Consider the following 25,203-nt stretch of genomic DNA (forward strand, 5'->3'; position numbering starts at 1 on the left):
AAAGCTAACGTCACATCAAGATACACACGTAAGGTATGGCAAGCAAACCCACAGAGCTTTAAGGAAACTAGAGGCTTTACGCTATTCCGTTTAAATATTTGCTTTACCGCGTTCATAACGTTGGATCTTTCATCCCAGTAGTATTTCCCATTTTCTAAAGAGATGCTGGTGCTTAGCACGGCTTTCCTTCGATGCCAGGGAAAAAGGGATGGATTGATAAGTGCAGCCACTTCCATGAGGACTCACCCAGGCTATGGCAAGGCAATCGCCAACCCCACTATTTCTGGGAGGTGCTTTGCTCCTGGATATGACACCTTGAGACAAACAGGCACAGAAACTCAGTGTCTTTGCAGCTGTGATTGCGCTCACGCTTATAAAAAGACTCTGTTGAAGAGCAACCCCGCTTTTCCACCTACCCAAAGATGTTTGTTAACCCAGCAAAACCTGCTTTCTGCCTCGTGTAAACGTGTTTTTCTCCCCTTCTCGCTGATGACCAAGACCAGATCTACAGCAGCTTCATTGCAATCCACAGAGGATAATGAACTTCTCGTGCTCCATCTCAACCTCCTCTTGACAGCAACCGATGTGGGGACCAGTGCCAGCCCTGTTGTCTCCCTCCTACAAGCTGTCCCTCGTGTCACCAGAACCAGAGGGGTACGTCACCCCATTTGGTGGCCATTGAGATCCCAGGCAGTCTAGAGGAACAAAGCACCACCCCGCACACCATGGCATTGCTGCCAAGTGGGGCGTTATTTTTAATACTGTATCCCCAAAGGCTCATTGTAGAACTGGGTACCGCTTCGTGGGATGATTTTCAATCACCCAGCAAGCACCCTTCAGCCAAAACAGAGGGGAAAAGGTGCAGCTGGAGACCAATTTGCTGCAGTGCAACCACCAGATATAGCAGAGGAACATGGAAATATCCCCACAGAATCCCCAGCCTTTCAATAAATAAGGAAAGCTGCAGTTGAGATGCAAAATAAGCAGGTGTTGCTTGTAGGACGGCAAATTGGGGTGCGACAGGGCCAGAGGAACAGTTCTCTCCAGCCACCCTCGTTTCTTTGCAGAAATGAGATTTGGTGTCGGCTCAAAGACACAAAAGCCACAACCCATTTCCAACAGCATTAGAAACACAACCAACACACCAACAATTCATCAGAATGACAAAACAATGAGGAAAGGAGAGGGGGGAAATATGTTATTTTCGAGCACGTCCATGGGGGATTTGCAAAGATCGGGTGTTAAAAATAAAGCAAATGGCCAGCGTCCCCCAACACAACTCACTGCATTTGCCATTTGACACAGGACTCAAGACAGTCTTGTAATGTTTGGTGGTTGTGTTTTTTCCAGCTAGAAACACAAAGATCTAGCATGAACACCTTCTAGCTAAAAAGAAGATTATTAACACCGAGAGAGCGACTAAAAGCATCCAGCACTGTTGAAATATTAGCTTTTAATTGCAGCATTGCAATTCCCTACAACCTGCACCCTTCTCCCACGAGATGCTCACAGGGACCCAAAGCTCAGGCTGGCAGAGATGGATGGCCAGCCCCAGGGTAGCGTGATTGATTTCCCTCGTTAGCCCCCGTAATTAAGTGGGACAGAAGAGTGGCTGCACAGCCAGTGGTGGCCCAGGGACAGGGTACGGGAAGGGCAGCTCGTTTTGCTCAAGTTCAACATGAGCAATATGTTCCCTATGAGCCCTTCCTTACAGGATAGATTGGTTTTTATTGGTGTTCCTTCTACAGTGAGCTTCTCCATTTTCCATACACAAGCACAGGTGGGATTAAGGCTCAAACTGGTGATACTGGCCAGGTGTGGCAGAGCAAAAGGAGCTCTTGGTGATGAAGCAAGATGCCTTCAAGTTGCCACCAACCACCCCCAGTTAACACATGGCCTGAGAAGAAGCTCCCCAAAAAGGTTCTGACTTACAGAGCTCAGTTAGTCCTTGACATCAATCCTTTTTCATTCCCACTCCAAAATAAAGCATTCCCTGAGAACTCAACGCCCGCAATGCTGAAACCAAACCTTAGGCAAGGAAAGAGTAAGAAATCACTAAAAACTTCTCCCCTTCCCATGGAAAAGTCCTCCTGCAATCTCAGCTTTAAAAGTAGGTTAAAACTGGTTTGGCTTGGGGCTTGGTGGTTCAGGGGAAGGGTTTTTGGGAAGCCAAATGAAGGCACCAGCCACCCTGCTGTCACACCCGCAGCACGACGAATGTGCGAAGCAACCGCTGGACCACGGGCCACGATAGAAGTGAAAGATGGGAAATGGTGAATCAGCATGAACAGGAGGAGGAGAGGGCATGAGAGACATATCAGCCCTGTTGCCTCTGAGCCAGGTGGCCGGCCATAGCAGGGCTCCCCTCGCTCAGTGGGCATCGGTGGATGCCCCGATTTCTCATTGCTCACTCCTAACCGGCAAATAAAACAGCAGCTCAGCTAAACACACCACACCAGCCCCGCCGAGCCCTTGTCCTTTGCTGACATCCCTGGATCTAGGAGCTTTCTCAGGAAACAAAACTCCACACCAGCTATTTTTCGTCCTGGCGTTTGGCCAAGCTGGGCTCAGCCCCTTGCTCCAAGGTTCGTACACAAGTGCCCGTAATGCACACGTAGATAGGTCAGCGCCGGCCCGTGGGGCCACTGCAGACATGTATGCATTTGTCTTGCATCCTTAGGCAAGCTGGAAAATGTCACTTACTCGCTAGGCGATGGCTGCTCGTTTTGCTGCCCAAAGTGACCACCTGCTCAGCATCTGTGGCTATGGGAGCAGGCTGCAGCGCATGGTTTCTCCTTGGTTTACACATTTCGCTCATTTATTTTGGGTTTTTTTTAAAGGCAAACTGAGTGATTTAGAGCCCGAAATGGGGGCAAATGTCCCTTCCCACATACTTGTCCCTGTGCGGTGTCCTTCACCTCCCTTTTTGCTTTCACCCTGTCTGCTGCCTGGCTTTCAGCAGCACCATCAGGCTTTTCCTTGAAGTGGGGCTGATACCCAGGCAAAGCACAGAAATGCCATGAGGAGCTGTTGTCCACCCCAAAGGCAAAGTCCTGACCGAGGAGGTGGTGGTGGTCCCTGCGTGGCCCATATCTACGTGCAGGAGCCAGAGGCGCTGGTTTCTCTTAGTCCATCCTTGGGGAGGCAGGTGAACATCTGGCACGGGACGTACACTCACCGACGGGTGTCTGCTGTGGAACCCCATGCTCATTAAAATGACCAACCAAAATGATTCTACGATTCTCTCGTACAATCTAAAGGGGGTTTGGGAGCAGGGACGGTGCCATGAAGCGCCAGGTGAGTCCTTGCTGGGCATGGAGGCAAGAAAAGATGGAAGGGATGAGCCTGAGCTGAGGAGCAGAGAGCCGAAGCCCTGTCCAGGAAGGCAGAGGGCAGCTGGGGATGTTTCAAAAGGGTGCTTTCTATCTCTTAGCAACAGATGCCAGAAAAAAAGCCAAGGGAGATGGTCAGTAGAGAGTTCTGGTTGAGGAAATAGGGGCTTTTCCCTCATTCTCCCCCTCCTTGGGCTCCTTACACACCGCAACCCCCGAGCCAGGCTGCGTTTGGGCCCAATGGCCCAGGGAAGAGGTTGGGGGTGTTGTTCAGCCCTGCGCAGAGCTCCCCTCTCCCCTGTAGGAATCATCCAGCTTAACTCAAGATAATAGGGTCACGATTCAGGCTCAGGAGCTAAATGGGGGACCCCAAAATCCTGTGTAGGGTGGTGCTTAGCTGGGATGCCCTCAGGGTCTTTGCGTTGCCCAGTGTATTTTGGATTCCATCTGCTTGCTGGTCACTGGGTTCATCTGTAAGTAGTGACCAGGGCAATATTTACAGCACCAACAGGTTTTAACCCATCAGGAAATGGCTGAAGGACCCATGCTCAGGGATTTACAGACATTAAGGGGGGAAAACAAAACCCACCAAACCTGCATCTACGGGAAAAAGCACCCTCCCCATCGCTGTATCGATTACAGAAGATGCATTAAAAGGTTTCAGCAATGATTTCTTGTCAATAAGCTGCATCTTCAAGTCCCAATGTCCTTACTCAAAACTCTCCTGGGAGAAAGATGTCCCAGCAAAACAAAGGGACACACCACAGATCCGAGAGTAAAGGCAGCAGAAAGATAATAGGAAAGAGATATTGGGCAGAGAGAAAAAGATCAGAGACAGCAATCCGTATGAACACAGACAGATCACGGGTCTAAAGGAAGGTGATTCTTCACTCTGTGCCTATACAAATGACTTCCTTCCCTTCACGCTCCCTCCTCCTCTCTCCCTGGTGATTTGGAGGCTTTGGGAGCTGCAGTAAGTGCGACTGTGTTCTCCATGCGAGTCAGCCAAAGATTTAAGTAGGCAGGAGGAAAGTGCTCTTGTTTTCCATCCGTGCTCAATAGAAAGACAGTAAATATATATATATGTATCAGGGAAGCGTCCAAGCTGGGAATCATTAAAAGAAAACACAACCAAAAACATAAGCAGAGAGATGGAGTAGAAAAAGATGCTCGGGTGATCCTTCCAGCTCTGAGCCGCCCTCCGGCACCTCAGGTAGGTAAAGTCTTAATCAGAGATCAATCTGCCAAGCTAGAGATGGGCAAAACCAGCCCAGGAGGAGGCTCCTCCACACCAGCTGATATCTGATAATCCCCAGGAGAGAACTAAGGAGGAGAGCCGGCCATTGTGTTCGCTCGGTCCTTGGGTGGTAAAGTGGGAGGAGCAGAGGGTTATGGTAAAGCTACTCTATGAATGCTGATGATCAGCCTGGGCCCACTAATTCTGCTCTCTAAATCCCTAAAACTCTGTGCCTGACCCCATCAAGCGAAGGCTGTTTGAGGTGGGCGCTGGTATGATGGGTGGTCTGCGATGCAAACCCCATTTCCTAAGGGAACAGGGCACACGCAAGTCAAGACATCATCCATCTGTCCCTTCGCTGATCATTTTCAAACCCATCAGTCCATTTTAACTTCACCCAAAAAGAATGGAAGAGACCCCCTCCAAAAAAATATCACTGGGTACCACCAATGTCATCCCCCCCAGTGAAAGCGGACAGAGGGGACATTTTTCTGATTCAGAGGAAAACAAACAGCCATGGGGAATTCATCCCTTGTTAAACTCCAGAGAAACCACACAGCAGCTCCAAGATGAGCCCAACCGCAAGCCAAGAGCAGGGGGTTTTGGGCATGCAGGTGACGGGATGGCTGATTTTCATTACAGGAGGAAAATTCAAGAGGGTGGAACAGAAGCAGCCATTCTTGATGCAACCAACACTCACCCTCGGAGACGTGGCACTGCAAGAACACGTGTTCTGTCCTTCCCGTGCCACCGCGACCTTCCCAGCTCACAAGAGGCTTTGGCTCATTCTTTTCTTCTTTCCGAGACCTTCATCTTTTCCTCGCCACCAGACATGGCCTGGAGCCCATCCAAAGCTTTCCAGGAGCACGCACGCCTTGCAGCTTTTCCATTCTTCTCAACATTGTAAAACTGTCTTGTAAAAGCAAAATTAAAGGCTTGAGTGCTGGCCACAAAGCCCTTACCGTGGACATGTTTTCTGTTGTATGCAGCTCCGAGACAGAAGAAGGGGGGTGGAAGCCGGGAGAGGGCTTTATGCATTAAACTTTTTATAAATCTATTGAAGGTATTTCATCGCTTCCCGACATTCCTCTATAAAATCCACTCAGCTACATTTACAAATTATAAAATTAGCTTTATGTGCAGGGTCCAGCTAATGGCCCAGCTAAATCTAGGGAGCAGGAAGATTAGATGCTTCTCCCTTCTTCACGATGGAGCTTATTTTGCAGCATCCCTGTGCAGGGAGGAGCACTGACCCTGGGGTGGAAGACTTTTCCCTCCCCAAAAGGTCAAAGGAGCCCTGAGCACTAACTGGAGAGCGTTGGAGAAGCCACGTCTGCAGTGAGCAAACAGAGCTGGATGGCCCAGGGCAACTTTTGTGGTCCACAAAGGCGGAGCATTCCTGGTAAATTAGGGAACAAACAACTGGAGAAGTTAAATACCATGCAAGATAATACATGCATTTGGGATGAAGGGAAAGGGGTGCAACATTGAGAACTTTTTGAGAAAAAGGGACAATTTTCATTACTCTCCTTATTTTTGGGAAACAGGCATGCACCTCACATAGAAGACCATGTTGGAGGCCAGTACCTAGTGCAGTGCCTCAGGGGTCAGTACTGGGGCCAATATTATTCAATACATTCATTAAAGATTTGGACAAGGGAATAGAGTGCACTATCAGCAAGTTTGCTGATGACACTAAGCTGGGAGGAACGGCTGACACACCAGAAGGCTGTGCTGCCATCCAGAGACCTGGACAGGCTGGAGAGTTGGGCAGGGAATAACCTGATGAAATTTAACAAGGGCAAGTGTAGAGTCCTGAATCTGGGCAGGAACAACCCCAGGTTCCAGTATAGGTTGGGAAATCACATATTAGAGAGCAGTGTAGGGGATAGGGACCTGGGGGTCCTGGTGGACAACAGGATGACCATGAGCCAGCACTGGGCCCTTGTGGCCAGGAAGGCCAATGGTACCTGGGGTGGGTTAGAAGGGGGTGGTCAGTAGGTCAGAGGTTCTCCTTCCCCTCTACTCCACCCTGGTGAGACCACATCTGGAATATTGTGTCCAGTTGTGGCCCCTCAGTTCCAGAAGGACAGGGAACTGCTGGAGAGGGTCCAGCGTAGGGCAACTAAGATGATTAAGGGGGTGGAGCATCTCCCAAGTGAGGAAAGGCTGAGGGAGCTGAGTCTCTTTAGTTTGGAGAAGAGGAGACTGAGGGGTGACCTTATTAATGTTCATAAATATATAAAGGGTGAGTGCCACAAGGATGGAGCCAGGCTCTTCTCGGTGGCAAACAATGATAGGACAAGGGGTAATGGGATCAAGCTGGAACACAAGAGGTTCCACTTAAATTTGAGAAAAAACTTCTCAGTAAGGGTGGCAGAGCCTGGCCCAGGCTGCCCAGGGAGGTTGTGGAGTCTCCTTCTGTGCAGACATTCCAACCCGCCTGGACACCTTCCTGTGTAACCTCACCTGGGTGTTCCTGCTCCATGGGGGGATTGGACTGGATGATCTTCTGAGGTCCCTTCCAATCCCAAACATACTGTGATACTGTGACACCCAGCTAACTGCATCTGACCATTGCAGCATCGCGTTTCCCTGTGCACCTGGGACATGGATACCTGGCAGCTGAATTACTTGCACTTGGTACCCTGCCACGCTCCTCAGAGAAACACCAAGCAGCACCAGCCTCATTACCAGTGGTCTCCCATTCCTTGGCTCCAGCACAAAGCATTACCCCACACAGCTCTCTGCAAAAGCGCTAAAAAACCCACTACAGGAGACCGGACCAGTGCAAATATTAATTTGGCACAACAAGGAAGAGAAGGGGTGATACATTTCTGCTCTTCTTGCACAGGGCCAGCATCTCTGCTGCCCAGCTCTGTGCTTCATCATTGCTCACATCCTCTCCTCGGTCCCTCTCCGGGCTCCCCATGTATTACACGGGGTGCTCACCTGGTCCATAGGGATGCTGCCCGCTTCCCCGTGGCATCCCAGCACTCCAGGCCTGTGAGAAGGGATCTTACAGCAGAGCAAAGTCGTCTCCAGATGCGTTTGGCCACTTGCAAACCCTTGCGCAGTTCCCCTGGTTAAGGCTGGAAGAAGAAAACAAGAGCTAATCAGCCTCAAGCACGGGGGACATGAAGGGAACAAGCTTCTTCAAGGCACGTGCTCAGCTTTAGTTCTTTGCTCCCTTGGAAAAAAAAACACAATCATTTCCTTCTGTAGCGTATTAATCAGCATGAGTCAGCCTCGGCAAGAGTTATCCATGGAGCTACACAGGGACTGCGAGGACACACTGTTATTGCAGGATTATTTACTTTTATAACCTTTACAGAGATAACTACATTAGAAAAAACTCACTCTCACACACCAGCAGCGACCGCCTGATTCATTCCTGCGTCCTCCCATTTGTACACATGTGCCAAAAGGGCCGATGGTCCGGTTGCCACCGCGTCAGCCTCAAAACTGGCACTGTCCCCATGCAGGGGTGGCTTTGGAGGGTGGCTTTTTAGCAGGTTTGCCTTTCAGAGGACCTGGGGGTGCCTGTCTCCCACACCACAGGGCAATGACTCTCAAGGGCTCAGGACCGGAGGTCACCCAGGGTTGTGCATGGCATCGCATGGTGGCACAAGCCCAAGTGGCTGGTGCAGCAGGACCCTTGGAGCCTCCTCATTGCTCCCACGGGGAGCATCCAGCACGCATCAGTCACCAGCCTTCCGATGGTCCAAGGTCATTGCGCGCCACGAGCGAGCCTGCACAAAACGGGGAGCCCTCCCCTAACAACCAGCCCATCTGACCCCAACGCATCCCTGAAGCAAACAAATGAGAAACTTCTCTTCTGCGCTGCCCTCTTCTTCTCCCTGCCTTCTGAAGCACAGCTGAAGTTCACCGTGGCACCAGGACCATGCCCAGGGGCAGATATTGCACCTCTCTGCATTTCTGGGTGAGGCGCTGCCAATTTCCAGTGAACGCACCAGCAACAACCGTGCCGGGTGCAGCCTTGAACCTCTCCAAAAATCAAACACACATGGCAAAACCAGCACAGTTACCTCTAGTCTCTGCTGCGATGAGCCAAGCCTTGCAGCAGAAGTGTTTTTCCATCCCCGATTTCTATTTGCCCCCTTGCACTCTCTGCAGTCGTCTCCCATTTCCGCAGAGCTCTGTGGGCGACGTCCTGATCCACAGACACATAAAGGAGCCTTTGTTTACAAGATAAGAGCCACAAAATGCAAATAAAAAGCCCCAAATAGCGCGAGATCAAACAGGGTCCGTACCTACCCCTTCAAAGCATCCAGGCTGCAAAGCTCGCTATAAGCAATGGTTTTGTTTGCAACATTAAATACGATACTAAAAGCATCTTCAGTGGGAAAACAACATGCATATGAGTTTGTTTATGTTATAACTTTAATCTCTCCAATAACAGGACTTTAAAGCTTATTTTAGGCTGTAAAAATAATACTGAGTAATGAATCAAGGCCTTAAGAGGCTGATAAGCAGCAGGGGACCATCACAGAGAGTGTACTCCTGATTTAATTAAAGTCTTAAACATACTCCAAGAAACGAAACCCATCCACCCATCAATATGATGAAAAGACTGCAAGTTCCCTTAAAACTCACCCAGGCCACCTCCTGAATCTCCTGCTTGGGAAAGCGAGGAAAAAATGCCGTCTTCTTTCACTTAGCTCTTCAAATCAGCCATTTCCACGCTTGCAGGAGCCATTTCCCTACCCCAGGCTTCGAAGCTTTCTGGCAGTGGGGATGCAGCAAAGCCCAGTCCCCAGCGCCCACCCTGCAGCTCAGGCCACATGTCACCTCCCCTCCCAATGTTGTTCCTCCAGCAGCCTCTGCGGCATTCAATCTTTTGGCGTCCCTTGAGTTGCAAAAGGGGATCTGAGGCAGCTCAGATGGCAGGAGTTATTTTAAGGTGTTGCTCTTCAGTGCTGGGACAGCCTGGGGACTGCTCAGATCACAGAACCCCAGAGTGTCAGGGGTTGGAAGGGACCTGGAAAGCTCATGCCGTGCAATCCCCCCATGGAGCAGGAACACCCAGATGAGGTTACACAGGAAGGTGTCCAGGCGGGTTGGAATGTCTGCACAGAAGGAGACTCCACAACCCCCCGGACAGCCTGGGCCAGGCTCTGCCACCCTCACCAGGAACAAGTTTCTTCTCAAACTTAAGTGGAACCTCCTATGTTCCAGTTTGCACCCATTACCCCCTGTCCTATCATAGGTTGTCACCGAGAAGAGCCTGGCTCCATCCTCCTGACACCCACCCTTTACATATCTGTAAACATCAATAAGGTTACCCCTCAGTCTCCTCTTCTCCAAGCTAAAGAGCCCCAGCTCCATGTCACCACCGTCCCCATTTCACTTCTTTTGGCTTGCACTGGTGGCTTATTATCTCCATTTTCACAGCAGCGAAAATTCAGATCACGCCTCACCATCATGTCCAGCATCCCAGAGGGTGGTCACATCTGTGCCGGTACACAAGAACCAGAGGGGATGGACATCTGAGACAAGAGGACTTCTGCAACTGGACCTGGTCCTCCTGGAGCCCCGAGGTTCCAGTGGCCTCCACAAAGGAGCCTCGGAGCATTCCCGGGTCAGAGAGGCAGCCGGACCCACCTGAAAGCAGAGAAGCCAAAGGGAATTAAGTGGATACTCATCATTAGGCATGCGAGTAACGTCTTCCAAATCGGAGCTCAGGCAACCAAATGAAAAAAAGCAAATATTTGCTGGAATGAAAATGTCAAATTCTTGGCAGTTTTCCTTGTGCTTTGTGTTTCTGTTCATGGGAGCTTCGACCAGCTAATAACCATGTAACTCATGGATTTTTATTATTATTATTACTACTATTTGGTCAGGGAGGTGGGGGCAACTCAAGAAAGTTTTGCTTATTTCTTACCAAACAAAATTAAAAGCAAGGAGAAAACAGGGCAAAAGCAAAATATCTATTCACCGGCAGAGCGTAAAACACTGATTTTCCAAGTCAGTAGTGGCTTCGTTGAAGCTCCAAACGTCACTTCAAAAAACACAAGTCAAAGCATCTCATTTCAACACCACACAAAGAGCTGGTTTGATTTTTTACAAATTGCTGTTTTCTGTTGTAATTTTTGGTTGAGTTCAACACAAACCGTTGCAGCTGACCTCAAGCCCTACTTCTCAACACATGCATTTATGTATGTTTAAAAAAGAAAAGGAGAAAAGTCTAGTTCTTCGGCGTGTATTGGTGCAAAGCCACTAATTTTTAGTCGCTGGCTTTCTGCTGGAGATAATCACGCCGAACAAACAGCCAAATGAATCATTCTTGTCACAGGTGTATCACAAGGAAAGAACAGAAAACCAGGCGGTGCATCAGAAAAGGAAAAATATAAAGTGTATATAGATACAAACCACTAGAAATATGTATAGAAACGGAGCACCGGTGTCGACGCTTGAACGCTTGCGCTACCGACCCCCTTTTCACATTGAGCTTGCCCAGCTCGTGGCACCGCAGACGTGCTCCCCATCAGCCAAAAAACCCAATGAGGCAGCTTGGTTTTGTCTGAGGAGCTGGAGGGGCCTCCAGAACAAGGGCTCGTGGCTTGAAGCCACTCTTTGGGTTCCTTCCTCGCCGAAAGGAGCGTTGATCCTCCGGGTGACCCGGCTCCAATGCCTGGGGGATGGCCGCTTCACTTCCTCATTAAATACTTCTGACTCATGAACCCATCAACAGCCTCGCACTGTGGCCGTTGACAGTTTGCCTCTACAAAGGTAAAGTTTGTCGAATAAATCATTTCCCGCAAACGGCTCGCACAGCGTTAGTCATGTTTGTCCCTTCCTCCCAGCGCCAATAATCTGGGTTGTTTTCATTGCCTTCCCCTGTACCCTCATCTATCTCGGCCGAGCGCATCTGCAAGTTTATCTCATCTTCCTGCAGCGGATAAAGACAGAACTGCCTGGCCTGGCCAAGAGGAACGGGTTTAAATACAATTGTCATCCTTTTCTCCTGCAAAAAACCTAAATGACACTAACACCCCCCTCCAGTCTGGCTCATGGCCCTCAGAGGGGTCTGAATAACACACAGAGGGACACAACTGGAAGGTTAAATGTTACTGATCATATTTAACTCAATTGCTTTTATTTGTATCACTCTTCACTGGCCTCTCCTTCCCTTCTGTTAAACCAGCCCAACTACCTATGGCCATCCCTCATGCCCACGTACCTTTTTAAACCACAGGTAAAGCAGAGGACTGGAAAACAAATAGTAATAATATGATCAAGATGCTCTTAAAGGTAAACTTGAAGTTACACACTTCTGGGCCCATGAGCAAACACCTTCTTGGGGTGAGAAACCAGTTTTTGAGGAACTTCTCTATGCAAGAGAAAAAGATCCTAAAGACCTGACAGCCCCCACCCCCTCCAACACCTACTGTATTTCTAGAAGATCTGCACATTCATATCAGGTGCTTAGCAGGGAAATGCTCTTTCTAAGCCATCTCCACTGTATATTTTCTTCTGACATAAATATGAATTAAGGTTATGGCCCAGTATGATCTTCCCAGGAAAAAGTGTAGATTACATCAATGTGACCCATTAAAGCAATCTTAAATACCCACTGATGGTTCATTATCGAAAGTTACTTTCCTTCCTGATGTAAAATTTATTCAATATATTGGAGAAAAAATAAGTCTCCAGGAAGGCATTGCCTGTGCACCACATTAATAAAGAGGGATAACGCAAGGGATGGGCTTGACAAGTTGTAAGGGAGGTCTCCATTTACCCCAGCCCACTGGATAAATCAAAATAAGCCTCCTGAAGGGGCTCATACGTGACTCATACATTCCATCAAACGCCACAACCTAATTAGAAGTTATTACAAAATCTTTGCCCCACTGCAGGGCCAGAAGCGGCACCTTGAATTGGATTTCGGTGCGAAAGTGGAGCTTGAGAAGCTTGAGGGCTGAACCTCCACATTGTGCCACCACGTGCCCAGGAGCCCTTGGTGGCCATGAAGACCAATGCAGGGGAGAAGGGAGGAGCTGCAAGCTTGTCCTGAGGCATCGCCGTGGTTCAGCAAACCCTAAAAGGTCAAGAAAAGTTGGGTACTGAGCATAGGGTGCCCTGCACCCCTCCCATGGCCTCTCCATCTCCTCTGCCTTCAACTGGAATGGGTACAGCGGCAAAAACAGGGCTGCCAGCTCGGCACGGGAATGCTCCGCTCCGCACCCACAGCCTGGCCACATCCCCTCACCCTTCACAGGGGGTTTATCATCCCTCTATGCTCCCCGGATCCAAAAAGCAACCCTCTTCTCCAGGACATCCTCGCACCCATAGAAAACCCACCCCCAAAGGGCCAAGAGGCTTCTGTGGGCACCTTTCACATCACTTATAGCAGAGAGGAAAGGTGTCCTGAATCATTTAGAGGCTGGAAGGTGAGACGTGGCACATCTTCCGTTTCGTTAATTCACAGTATTGACAAAACATAAAATATTAACGCCGGAGAGAACAGGATTCTCCTTAAAGAGACTGATTGGCAAAGGTTGGGAGCAGCTCCTTTGCCGTGCAGAACTGGGCAGGCAAAACATCTTCAGCATCAGGCGAGGAGTTTTGTCGCAGGGAGGAAGGATTTGCCCTCTTCCTCCTCCTCCTCGCATTGGGAAACAGGTGACATCTGCCCAGGGGGAAAGAGTAGAGGGAGCCAGGACCAAACCAAAGCCTACCTTTTGTTCCCCAAAATAAAACTTCCTGTTGGGTCAGCTTCTTCACTCACTCCAACTTCCTTCCAATCTTCTGTGTTCATTGTGCATCTAATTAATGATTCAGATAATTAATGGGTTTGGAGCAGAAATTCTCTTCCCATTTCTAACGTGACCGTGCCAATCCTTAGCCCTAATTTTAAACAACATATTTTGTTTAAGCTTTCTGGAGAGAAAACAGCTTGAGAACAGAGACTTTCCTGTCTATTCGCTAGACAATGTCTCAGAACATTATCAGCAGATCTCAACGCACCTTCATTTGTTAGGAGGTTTTCTCCAATGCCGCTACACAGTCCACCCACCTATAAATGCACACAGGACCACAATCAATACATGTTAATTAAGCTGTAGCCCACTCCAATTAAAACTATAGGATCTGAAGGACAGACATTTATTTTTGTCAGTAAACTAATTTTAGTGTCCATTAACTTTAGCTTTAATTTTTTAATTATGTATTGCTTTAATGATAAATAATTCCTCTCATTACAGAGGAAACATATGGAAGAACAAGATAAAATGGGAGAGACTTGGACCTGGTGAGGAATATGCTCCCCAGCGCTTCCTTCTCTTACAGCACATAAGTAAAACCCCATTTATGTCGGCAAACTGGGCACTTTTGAGAATGTGGCTGGTGAGCACGGTGCTGGAATAAGAACAGAGATGCTTTGAGCGTCTCACCTCCTTCTCGGTCGGGAACACGAGAGCTTGGCTGTGAAATCGCAGTGTTTTAGAACAGCCGAAACCAAAATAAACACTTTTCTGCAGAAATAAAAATATTCCCACTCTAACAGTTTTGTGTTGTTCGTTTTTTCGTTTGTTTTTTAATTTATACAGAACAGGGCAGGTTGTTTGGCAGATTAACCCTTTCTGTACATAACGCAGCACAAAGGGTTGATTTTCAAAGTGAAGTTTGCACAGTGTCCTGCACTCGGCCTTAAATCCTCGCCGGCTTGGATACAGCAGTTAATTAAATATGGGGCAGACCAGCAATATTTAGGCCGCCTTTTCTCAGGTGGCCAATGATCGGGGCTGGTGCACAGAAGGGTTTTAACCCTCAGCGTCTTCATCCCAAGGAACTTACCCATCAGTGACCATCACGTCTGTGCCAATGATCAGGGCTGGTGCAAAGAAGGGTTCAGCATCTTCATCCCATCAGTGTCCATCACGTCTGTGTCAATGATCAGGGCTGGTGCAAAGAAGGGTTCAGCATCTTCATCCCAAGAAACTTACCCATCAGTGTCCATCACGTCTGTGCCAATGATCAGGGCTGGTGCAAAGAAGGGTTCAGCATCTTCATCCCAACAGTGTCCATCACGTCTGTGCCAATGATCAGGGCTGGTGCAAAGAACAGTTCAGCATCTTCATCCCATCATTGTCCATCACGTCTGTGCCAATGATCAGGGCTGGTGCAAAGAACAGTTCAGCATCTTCATCCCATCATTGTCCATCACGTCTGTGCCAATGATCAGGGCTGGTGCAAAGAAGGGTTCAGCATCTTCATCCCAACAGTGTCCATCACGTCTGTGCCAATGATCAGGGCTGGTGCAAAGAAGGGTTCAGCATCTTCATCCCATCAATGTCCATCACGTCTGTGCCAATGATCGGGGCTGGTGCAAAGAAGGGTTCAGCATCTTCATCCCAAGGAACTTACCCATCAGTGTCCGTCACGTCCGTGCTGTGCATTTTCTCTGCTCCACCTCAGTGCAAAACTAAGCAAATATCCCCACGGCTTTTACTTCTGGGTGAAGCAGAACGCGGGGTGCCTGGCACCCTAAAATGTTGTCTCTGAGATCAGGAGCTCTTCACCCCGCAAACTGCATCAGCGTGGCCGGGATGCTGCATCCACAGCAGCGCTGCACACCGAGCCTCCTCCGCACCGCCCCCTGCCCGGGACCTGGCAAACGCCAAAAAATCACACCAGATTAACGAAGTAAGTTATTCAATGGAGAGGGACATTACTCCTCAAGCGCTGCGCTGGGAAGAACCCATCAGCTTCACAGCTGATGGTGGCAAACAAACAGCAAAACAAAATGGTTTGGTGAACAGACTGTCTGACGAAAAAGCTGGGAAAGCACAAGGTCTCAACCTTCGGGGAGCTTTAGACTTGCAGTACAATTATTGTTTCTTCTTACCGTATTTCTTCCCTTGAAACAACTACTCTGGGGAGGGAGAGTCCCCTCTGAGCGCTGTTGCAGGGGGCTCAGCGCCAGCGCGATGCACAGGTACCATTCCTGCAGACGCCTCCCCGCTGCCTTTCCCCCAAAACAGTAGCACCGGGGCAAGGAAAAATCTAGGTCTAAACTCCACCCTTCTATTAATTTAGAAAACTAAAATCAATCCCCTTTTCAAGTTAGGCCTTATTTTACTATTTGTCCTGTACTAATTAGAACCTTTTGATACACTTTTCAGTTCAGGGACCAGCCTGACCAGGAGCTTTGGGGGTAACCCAGTGCTCCTAAAAGCCAGACAAGTCACCACCGCTGGCACACGCATTAAGCAGAGTCCTGGCTGCCTCAGAGCCAAAATCCACTTCTTCCAGCCCCTCTGCCTCTTGGCATCTCCTGCCAGTGCCAAAATTAAGTGTATTCCCTTCTCCAGATCCGTACCTTTGCCGAAGGGACTCATCCTGCTGCCTGTGTTTCCCAGTATCAGTACTTTACACCAGCAGGAGATAACCCCGTTCTCTGAGTAGGTGGAGGGGCAGACCAGCCGCTTGGAAAAGCCTCTTCAGCAGGACCTGCGGAACAGTCAGAAGGGGAATGGGGCGGTCACAGAGACACCATGCAAAACCATCTTGTGTTTCCTCAACTACTGCAGGTATTTAAGCATTTAAAACTAAACAAAAAAGGGCTTTTCTCCCCATTTATCTGTTAGCTCTTCTTCCATACAACTTTGCTGCTGAATTCCCATATTTATGACATCCGTGCATGTTGCTATAGAGATAATTAATTAATGCAACATAATAAAGTCAGCAATTTTACTACTTTTCAGGTTAGCGCAGGACTGGAAATAGAGTGGGGAGGATAGAAAGCCTTCTAAAAAGTGGTACATTTTTAACAATCCTCCAAGCACAGGGCCTGAAAATCATTTCCCCAGCACACAAAATATGCCACATTTGGTATAATCACTGTCACTAGGAGCCCAGACAAGAATTAGAAAAACAGCAATAAAGATGAACGAAGGTTCAGCCAAACAATTGCAGGTGGAAAAGAAGGTTCCCCAAGCGCCCACAACTTTTCTGCTTAACCTGGCAAAAATACGCACCCAGAGCTCACCAGGTATTTGGCCAAAGATGCTACAAGCCATGATGTCTTATTGGCTAACTCAGATGCCTTTTTCCAAGAGTTTTCCATTGTTGGCCACTCCAAAAATCATCCTTCCAGGGCTTTGTCTGTTATGGAGGAGGAGGTGACAGCAGGCGGAAAGCAGCTCCTTCTCGCAGGACCTCGTGCTGAGAAGGGCGCTGAGACAGCCCCTTTGCACCCCAAAAGACTCAATGTCACACTCGGCCACGAGCCAGCGGCCTTTCCCGGCTGCTCGTCACAGCCACGTTTTGCTGCCTGTCCCCAAGGGGCCACACGAGCAGTCAGGAGGTGAGACCACAAACTCACCTCTCAGCCATGGCTGCCTCCTGACAGGCACGTTGACATTTGCGGCTGACAAGGACATTGGTGACTTGTCAGCGTGTCCAAACAAGACAACTCTTTGATGGGAGCTCTATCTCCACCCAGGCGCTTGCCTTCCTACCAAGAACCAGGCTGAAAAAGGGAAAGAAAAGATGTTGTAGAGCATTCAAGTAGCTGCCACACTTGCGGTTCAGTCTAAACTCCACCCTTCTATTAATTTAGAAAATTAAAATCAATCCCCTTTTCAAGCTAGGCCTGATTTTACTATTTGTCCTGTACTAATTAGAATCTTTTTATATACTTTTCAGTTCAGGGTCTCTGTCTTCGGAGGTTAGAAAGAAGAAAGCAGCACAGATTAAATTAGGTCACTTAACCCTCAGGACGCCACCGTTCCCCAGCAGAGGTTCCTCTGCACGCAATGAAGCGAAGGGAAACTCTTTCAGAGAAGGACACATGCAGAATAAATGAGCAAAATACTGTGTTTGGGGACAAAAGTGACATCATGGAGCAGTATTTAACTTCCACAAGCATGAAGGCTTTTGTCATGTTGTGATACGTTCATGGCAAGCTACAGTGCCATGCCAGAATTGAAGACAAATGCACTATTAAGAGAACTGCCCAGCAAAATAAAAACAACAAAATTATTAAAAAAAAAAAATGTAAAAAGGCCATTTAGCAGAAAAATCAGAAGGCCAGAATACTGCTGCCCAATTTATAAGCCACCTCTTCAACACCCATTTCAATAAAGGCACGTAAAAGCGTGCTGCATTTATGTTGCATTCGCGCACAACACAGTTGAGAAAAATTAGAACACAAAATATCCAAGTATTAAATGGATTGCGGTCTGTTTGGAGTCTTCAGCATCAGCTCCCAATTCTTTACAGGCTGAGCTACTTTCAATAGGACAAATTGCAAAGAGCCATTAAAATCCAGAGCTCTATTGCGTACCACGTGCCAGCAAAGCCGGAGCTGTTTGCCTGGCAGAATGCTGCTCTGACCTGGTGCAAGAGTCCCCCCCGTCTGTCTGCAACACGGTCCCCAAGGAGACGCAGCCACCGTAGGGGTCACTTGGGCTGCAGAAAGGCAGAAGCCGGTTAGACAATCTTCCCGAGACAATTGGAACGGTAATATCTAAGCCACCCAAATGTTTGCTTGATCCACATAAAACAAACCAAAAAACCACCACCGGAGCAAACCCCACTCTTGCAATCACCAGCTGTTACTGCACAGGTTTGAACCGGAATAAAGGAGAGAACACGTTTCCCCTAAACCTAGATGACAATCCAACTCGAATAGCAGAGATCAGAAATCATCTGTGGTGAGAGCAACAATGGGCAATTTAGCTTGATGATATCCTTGCAGATCTTCTTATTTATAACGGTTTGCGTTATTTTGAATGCAGACTGTTGTGGTGGGGTTTCTTCCGTGTGCATCAGCTCTCACAAGCGAAAGTTGTCATTAGCTCCTGATTAAAAGAGGCTTTAAATAAAGAGTGGAAACAAGCCCAGACAAAGAAGTGGTGCTGCACCCCAGTCCTGCTGTATCACACTGCTGCAAATACCAGTTGGATTCACTGTTTGGAGTCCACTACCCTTTTCTAGGAAAGATAAAACTGGGAATATTGGGACAGATGGGAGAAAACAAAATAATTAAAAAGCCACAAAGAGGTAAATAAATAAGCAACCATGGGGCTTGGGTGTCCAAGAGGGTCCTGCTAGTTCATACCTGTAACAGACACATAAGTTTGCCCACAGATGTGGCAAATAAATTAAATAAGCTTCACTAGCGAGAGCCTGACCTTTTCCATCTTCCCCCCAGCAGAAATCAAGCTCCAACAGGGACCAAAAACAGGGTTAGAAATAGCAAAGATAATATAGAAGACTGAAGACAGGCAAGTGAAAGGACAACCTCAAGAAAATCTGAGATACTGCAAGTCATCCTCTATCGCCAAAACACCACAAGACACCATCCATCGCACTCAAATACTGGCAGCAGGGGGTGCCACCCAGTGAGGCCAGGAGCTCCGTTTCAATGCCGAGAGAAGGACCCTGTTCAGCTTTATGTGTTAGAACTGCTGATTTTGGCATGGGTGAGCGCTGCGCCTCTTCCAGCAGAACAGAAGTGCCCTCCAGCAAGGGGCAGGCAGACACCAAACAAGATGACTTTGAATTGTCCAGCCTCAGCGGCATCCAGGGCACAGGAAACAGCGCTGATGGTTTTAAGTCGCAGGTCCCTAACCCCGGCGATGGCCAAGCCACAGCTTTTAGGGGACACTTGCACTGCACAGCCACCGATTCCACCAGCTGATGGAGAACCCAAGTTAATGCCGTGCTGGTCAATCATATTAGCACTGCCTGGGTTACCCAGCTTCTGATTAACTAGCCAGCATGAGCACCATGGGGAGGTGACAGAGCAGCACCTGTGGATGCGATGACACCAGCTTGGTTCATCCAGTCTTCAGCAGGTACCAGTTTACAGATGCGGCTTTTAGTGAAGATGAGAGGAAAGGGGACAGAGAGGAGGGGACCCTCCAAATTCGCTTCTTTCCTGAGGGTACAGGAGCAAAACCGCTGCTCAGAGGAGCTCACGGCTGCTCTCTCCAACCCCACAGCTGCGTTCACTCTAATGGACCGCTTCAAGATCAGCACGAGGAAGAAATTATTTACCCTGAGGGTGGAGCCTGGCCCAGGTTGGCCAGAGAGGTGGTGGATGAACCATCCCTGGAGACATCCCAGGCCAGGCTGGACAGGGCTCTGAGCAACCTGAGCTGCTGAAGATGTCCCTGCTCATGGCAGGGGGGCACTGGATGAGCTTGGAAGGTCCTTTCAACCCAAACATTCTGTGATTCTATGATTTGAGACCACCTTCCCATCCCGAACAGCACAGGTACTCAACCCTCGTCAGCGGGCAAAAGCTAACTTCAATAAATGCAAAGCAATTCCACTTGACGCCACCTTCTAAATGCAACATTTAATTAACTCTACTGGGGCTTCTTTCACTCTAACTGCTGGTGTTTCCATGCCACCGAGGTTAGGAAAACACATTCTCCCTTTGCACAGAGGCGCCCTGGCTTTCCTTCCCGGCTTCATGCTGGCATTACATTAACCAGAGCCCAAACCCTCAGGCACACGGAGCCAGCCCCACAACAGAAAACCTCAGAAACCTGCCACCAGCCAAGGGGTTGTGCTGCTCCACTGACCCTCGCTCAGGCTCCAACCCAACCGCATGGCAGGGCTCCGGTGTCTGAGTAGAAACCAAGCTGCGCTCCCCATAGCATCCAACGTTTAGTGGCAGTAACGCTAAGTCTCTGAAAACAGAGGAAAAATGAAAAGGTGGGGGTGGGGGACAAGAACCAAAACCAGATGTTTCTAAGCAGCTGGCATCACTGTTCTCCCAAGTTGCTGAACAACGCAAACGCTGCGGATTGGCCGCCCCCTCCCCCTTCCTGCTCGCCAAGAACTCCAATCAGTTCTGCTGGGTTTAATCATCTTCTCCCTTTAAATAATAAACTAGGGGGAGGAGAGGGAAAAGATTTATTCATGTCACTAACTGTCAAAGAAATGTTTAGTGTGCTAAAATAACCTGGGCTCTTCAACTGCAGGGGAAAATTAAACTAAAAAATAAGAGGAAGAGAAAACACCCAGGGGAGAGGGAACTGTGAGAACAACAGCTCCGCACGAGGGGCACGGACATGCCCGGGTAGACAGTGACACGAGCATACACGAGGTCTTCTAGCAGATATTTACAGGGAGACATAGGGAAAGCCGAGCGGCAGGGAAGGAGGGAACACTTTGCTTGACTTAGCTCGGCTATTTGAGCTGCGCTTTGCTGTTTTGGACAGAGCTGAGAATGAACTTTTCTCTTTGTGTTTTTAATGTGGAGCTTTGTGGGACTCGTGCCAGACCCCAGCACTTACTCCACAGTCCGCAGAGCAGCTTCCCCGGCCTGTGGTGGCGGGACCACCCTTCTCCAAAACATCTTCAGAGAGGGAAACGGAGACCACAGAAGCAGGACTGCAAGGTGTTCTCCCTGCTGGAGAAAGGTCGGGATGCAGGAGGCTCTAGGAGAAGCTGCAAAAACTCAGCATAACAGGAAAACCAGGCTTTGGAGTATTACTGAAACACATCTCCAGTTTGGACACACAGCTCCTTGCAACAGGGCATCAAAAACGTTTAAGCAAACTGGCAGGAGTCCATCAAGGGCTATTCAACACCAAATTACAGATTCACTTCTAGCTCAGGAAGCCCTTAAGCTGCAAAATACCCCAGGCTGGAAGGGGGGAAAAACTAATCGGCTGATGGGCACATTTCGGTGGCACAGGGGCTGTGAGGTTGTTGGTGCGGTCCCAAGAAGCATGTCCCCTCGTGGGGGGACCCGCGGCCAGCTGTACCCATATCTACAACCTCCTCACCACCTGCAGCAGGTAACTGAGGGCAGGCACAGAGGAGACCCAACCTGGCCCACACTGAGCATCCCGCTCTCCAGCACACCCAAGGGACAGCGTTGCTCAGCCTGGACATGAGGAAGAAGTTTTCACTATGAGGGTGGTGAGAGCCTGGCCCAGGTTGGCCAGAGAGGTGGTGGATGAACCATCCCTGGAGACATCCCAGGCCAGGCTGGACGGGGCTCTGAGCAACCTGAGCTGCTGAAGATGTCCCTGCTCATGGCAGGGGGGCACTGGACGAGCATAGAAGGTCCCTTCCAAGCCAAACCACTCTATGACAGCAATTGTGCACAGAAATAAGGATCGCTTTGCTGGAGCAGGGCCTTCAAGACAGCCTTTCTAGAGTGGACATACTATATTCTTCCAGGATGAAGAACAACTTGCAATGAAAATACCTGAGCCCCCTCTACAATTCTTTCAAGTCTTCTCACACAACCCAACCTTCTCCTTTCTCTCCTACAAGCTTCCATCCTTTTACACTGCTGCCCACAGCTGGAATCCTGCTCAGATCCTTTTCTTTTTGGTGTTTTTGAGCACGTTCCAAACCTTTTGGAGCTCTCCTGTGCTTCAGCTGTTATTTCTCAGCCTGGGAGACACTCTGCTGGTGGGATGTGACAGCACAGTGAAGGCGCAGGGGGAGCCGAGTGGTGGCTCGCAGCTCCGGTTTGAGGTTCAGAGCCAACAGCCACCTGCAGAAAACAATCCAACAGGAGAATCAACCACCAGCAGCGCAGCCAGCCCCTGATTCCCTTGCTGTCCTCAGGCACCCCAGCGCTGCTCAGCACCTGGGAAAGCTGAGACGCCTCTCTAGATTAATCACCACAAAGCCATCTTATCATGGATAATACTGATACAGCTGAGTCCAGTAACAAACCGTGTTCTGCTATAAACCACGCCTGTCATCGCAGTCCTTAGGAGACGAACCACACAACAAGATTCCCTCCTGTCAGAATTAAATCTATTATAAGAAAACAAACTCAACTGCTGTACAACATCCTTCAATATTCCAGTTTTCGTGATCCAGAGGTGGTCGAACCATCTCGTTTAGGGTGCCCCGTACGTTATTCCGGCAGCAGGACGTCATTCCAGCTCCACCTGCAGGAATTGCTGCCCTGAAGGTTAGATGGGAAAGGTGTTGCTCAGGGAAGCAAGTAGGCTGAGGTAGGTGGGGAGAAGGAGGAAGCAAGTCTTGGGGCTGTACAAAATTACTATTAAACAGCTTAGAGAGCCAAGGAGTTTGGGTTCCTTGGTATAATCCCCCAGAAAATGCTGAATGCAGCTTGGTAAGAGCATCTTCTAGCAACCTCCGTGAATTCTCTGCACAGCTCGGCAGCTGAAGCCTCCAGAAGGAAACATTTGCTGAAACTGAATTTTACAGGAATATTAGAGGACGTTTGCAAAGTGAAATCTGAACTGACAGAAGAGGAAATACATGATGCAAATGCCACTCCTAAAACGTTACCCCTTTAAAACAGGAAACAGACGATTAGTACATCCTTGCAAAATTATCCACCTCTCTAATTACAGGTTTTAAACACTGGGAACTTACTGTGTTTAAGAATCTACAGACAAAAGAAAAAAGTCATCTGGTAAATAATCACAAATGGGAACACGAGAAAACTGTGGCCGTCCCCAAGACATTTCACCTGGAGATAGTAAGAATAAATCATGACAATAAATTGAGACGAGGTGTACGCCAAGCACACCAACAATGGTCTAGAGGAACAAACATCCTGCAGAAAGGACTCACCTGGAGCCACCCGATGGGGGAGAAGTCAAACTGGAATTCATTGCCCGGGAGGAATGGCTTCTGCAGGAGGCTTCTTCTCATCGGACAAGAAGAGTGCAGCCCCTGGATAAGCACATTGCCATGGCAGAGCTGCAGACCCCATCTGCAGGGTGCTCCAAGGCAGCCGCTGAGCCTTGAACTGGAGATAAAGCCCAAACAGGCAACTGTGCGACCCATGGCGAGGGGGAATCAAGTGATGCTTCGAGCAATCTGACATGATCTGAGCATCAAGCTCCGGCGGAAAGAAGCAGCAAGCCAGACGGTTTCATAAGTAACCCATTCTATGAATGGGGAACACTGTTACGAGGTAAAAACAAAGACCTTCAAGTGCTTTTCCCACCCTCAAACTTACTAGGTCCCAAACAAAAAAGCTTATAATCCACACAATTTAAAAACCAAACATTTAAATGTTATCCACACAATGCCAACAAGGAAAGTTATCAGCACATCATGGCTCATAGGAGAAACCCCTGTAGGTAAAACCCAGCACAACAGGACCTGGATGCAGGAGACAGGAGAGTTCACAGCGTGGATCGCTGGTCCAGAGTGCAGGGAGGCAGCAAACGAGCCACACGCGAGAAACAAAGACAAGTGCCACCCTGAGCTGAGAACATATAATAATAGATCCATAAAGATGCCAATCTCCTGTTTATATCATAGATAGATACCTGTGCGGCTGCATCAAGCTCCTGAGAAAACCCCACACCAGAGATTTCTCTGCTCCCGTCTCCATATGAATCCATTGCAAAGCTGGACTAAATGCCTCTTCTCCTCTCTACAAGGCCTAAGTGCCGTGCATTTTATCTGAATTATCAGCATTTGCCTGGTGTTACCTATGGGGACAGCAATCACAGAAAAAAAAATAATACGATAAAGGAGAAAAACTCCCATACAGCTTATTCAGAGGCTGGAAATGTCTCGCAGGTTGTTACACTGTGATTTTCTTGCATCTCTATTCAAACAGAAAAGCAACACGGGAAGAGTTGAGATGTAACACGGCAGCCAGACTGACCAAGGAACAGGTTTGCTGGAAAAGCATAAAAACGACCGAGGGCCAGAGCAGAACCCACTGAGCAAAACCAACAGCGTCCTCTGTGTGAACTGCCCTAAGCTGAACTGGTTTTACCAGCTTTGTAAGCCCAGTTTAGGCTTGTAGGAGACTCCAGACAACACCGTTCAACCAGAGTTAGAAATTAGCCTTCTACCCAATACTGGCTTTGCAGGGGTCTCAGAGAAAGCAAGAATGCCTATGATATTAATGCCTGTATGTGTGCCAATATACCAAGAGATCGATGGTACCCTTCTTAAGTAATGTGAGAAGCCAGGATTAATTCAGTCTCGGCCCAAAAGGCCAAGCAGGCTCCAGACCAAACAAGACTCACGGAAATTAAGGCCCAGGTTGAGGTGACTCGAACATCTCCTAGGAACACAAACACCTCCAAACACCCTTGAAAAGCCACCAGGAGCATCATTACAAAGAATCAATTAAAAACGGTGGGAATGGAAGAGAAGGTGCAATTGCACCCAGTGTTCAACTCCTCCATCCCAAGGCTTTTTTCTTGTGGATCAGTACTTTCTGCCCGTGAGCAATGATAAAACAACTGATTAAACTTTAACGGGGGACTGCTCTTTGAAGCAGAGGAGAGGCACGGTGGGGAAGGGATGCATTATTTAAAGAAGGGTTGGTGTTTTCCACCCCAGCAGCCACCACGAGGTTGCCAGGCAGAGCACAGTACACCACCCCATCCAAATCCAAGCGCCCCAAGATGAACATTACACGGTAACATATGCTTAAATAATCCATTTAGTGCATCTTCCCATTGGAACTTTAACAAGGCACAAGTTTTACAGCTGATCTTTTGGGTTTTTTTAAGGCACGCCAAGAATTCACGGGAGAACGAGTCTCACCTAAGTTTATTTCTTACATCGGGGGACTAAACAGATCTTTTCACATAAAATTACCTATCACATGGTGCCTATAAAAACATGCAGCTGTAAACGTCCCGGTTTCAACCCTGCAGCTGAAAGTTATCACAA

The 25,203-nt window shown here is 48.6% G+C and overlaps 1 protein-coding gene across 1 annotated transcript in view; it reads right to left on the minus strand.

Moving 5' to 3' along the window:
• LOC110361658 (uncharacterized) overlaps positions 1-23,208 on the minus strand; it is a 169,959-nt gene extending 146,751 nt beyond the window's left edge. Inside the window, exon 1 of the mRNA XM_065068635.1 lies at positions 23,128-23,208. Coding sequence (XP_064924707.1) covers positions 23,128-23,208 — 81 coding nt within the window. The remainder of the gene's footprint in view (positions 1-23,127) is intronic.
• Positions 23,209-25,203: the final 1,995 nt, after the last annotated feature.

This window comes from Columba livia, chromosome 6 (assembly GCF_036013475.1).
Source record: "Columba livia isolate bColLiv1 breed racing homer chromosome 6, bColLiv1.pat.W.v2, whole genome shotgun sequence".
NCBI lineage: Eukaryota > Metazoa > Chordata > Aves > Columbiformes > Columbidae > Columba > Columba livia.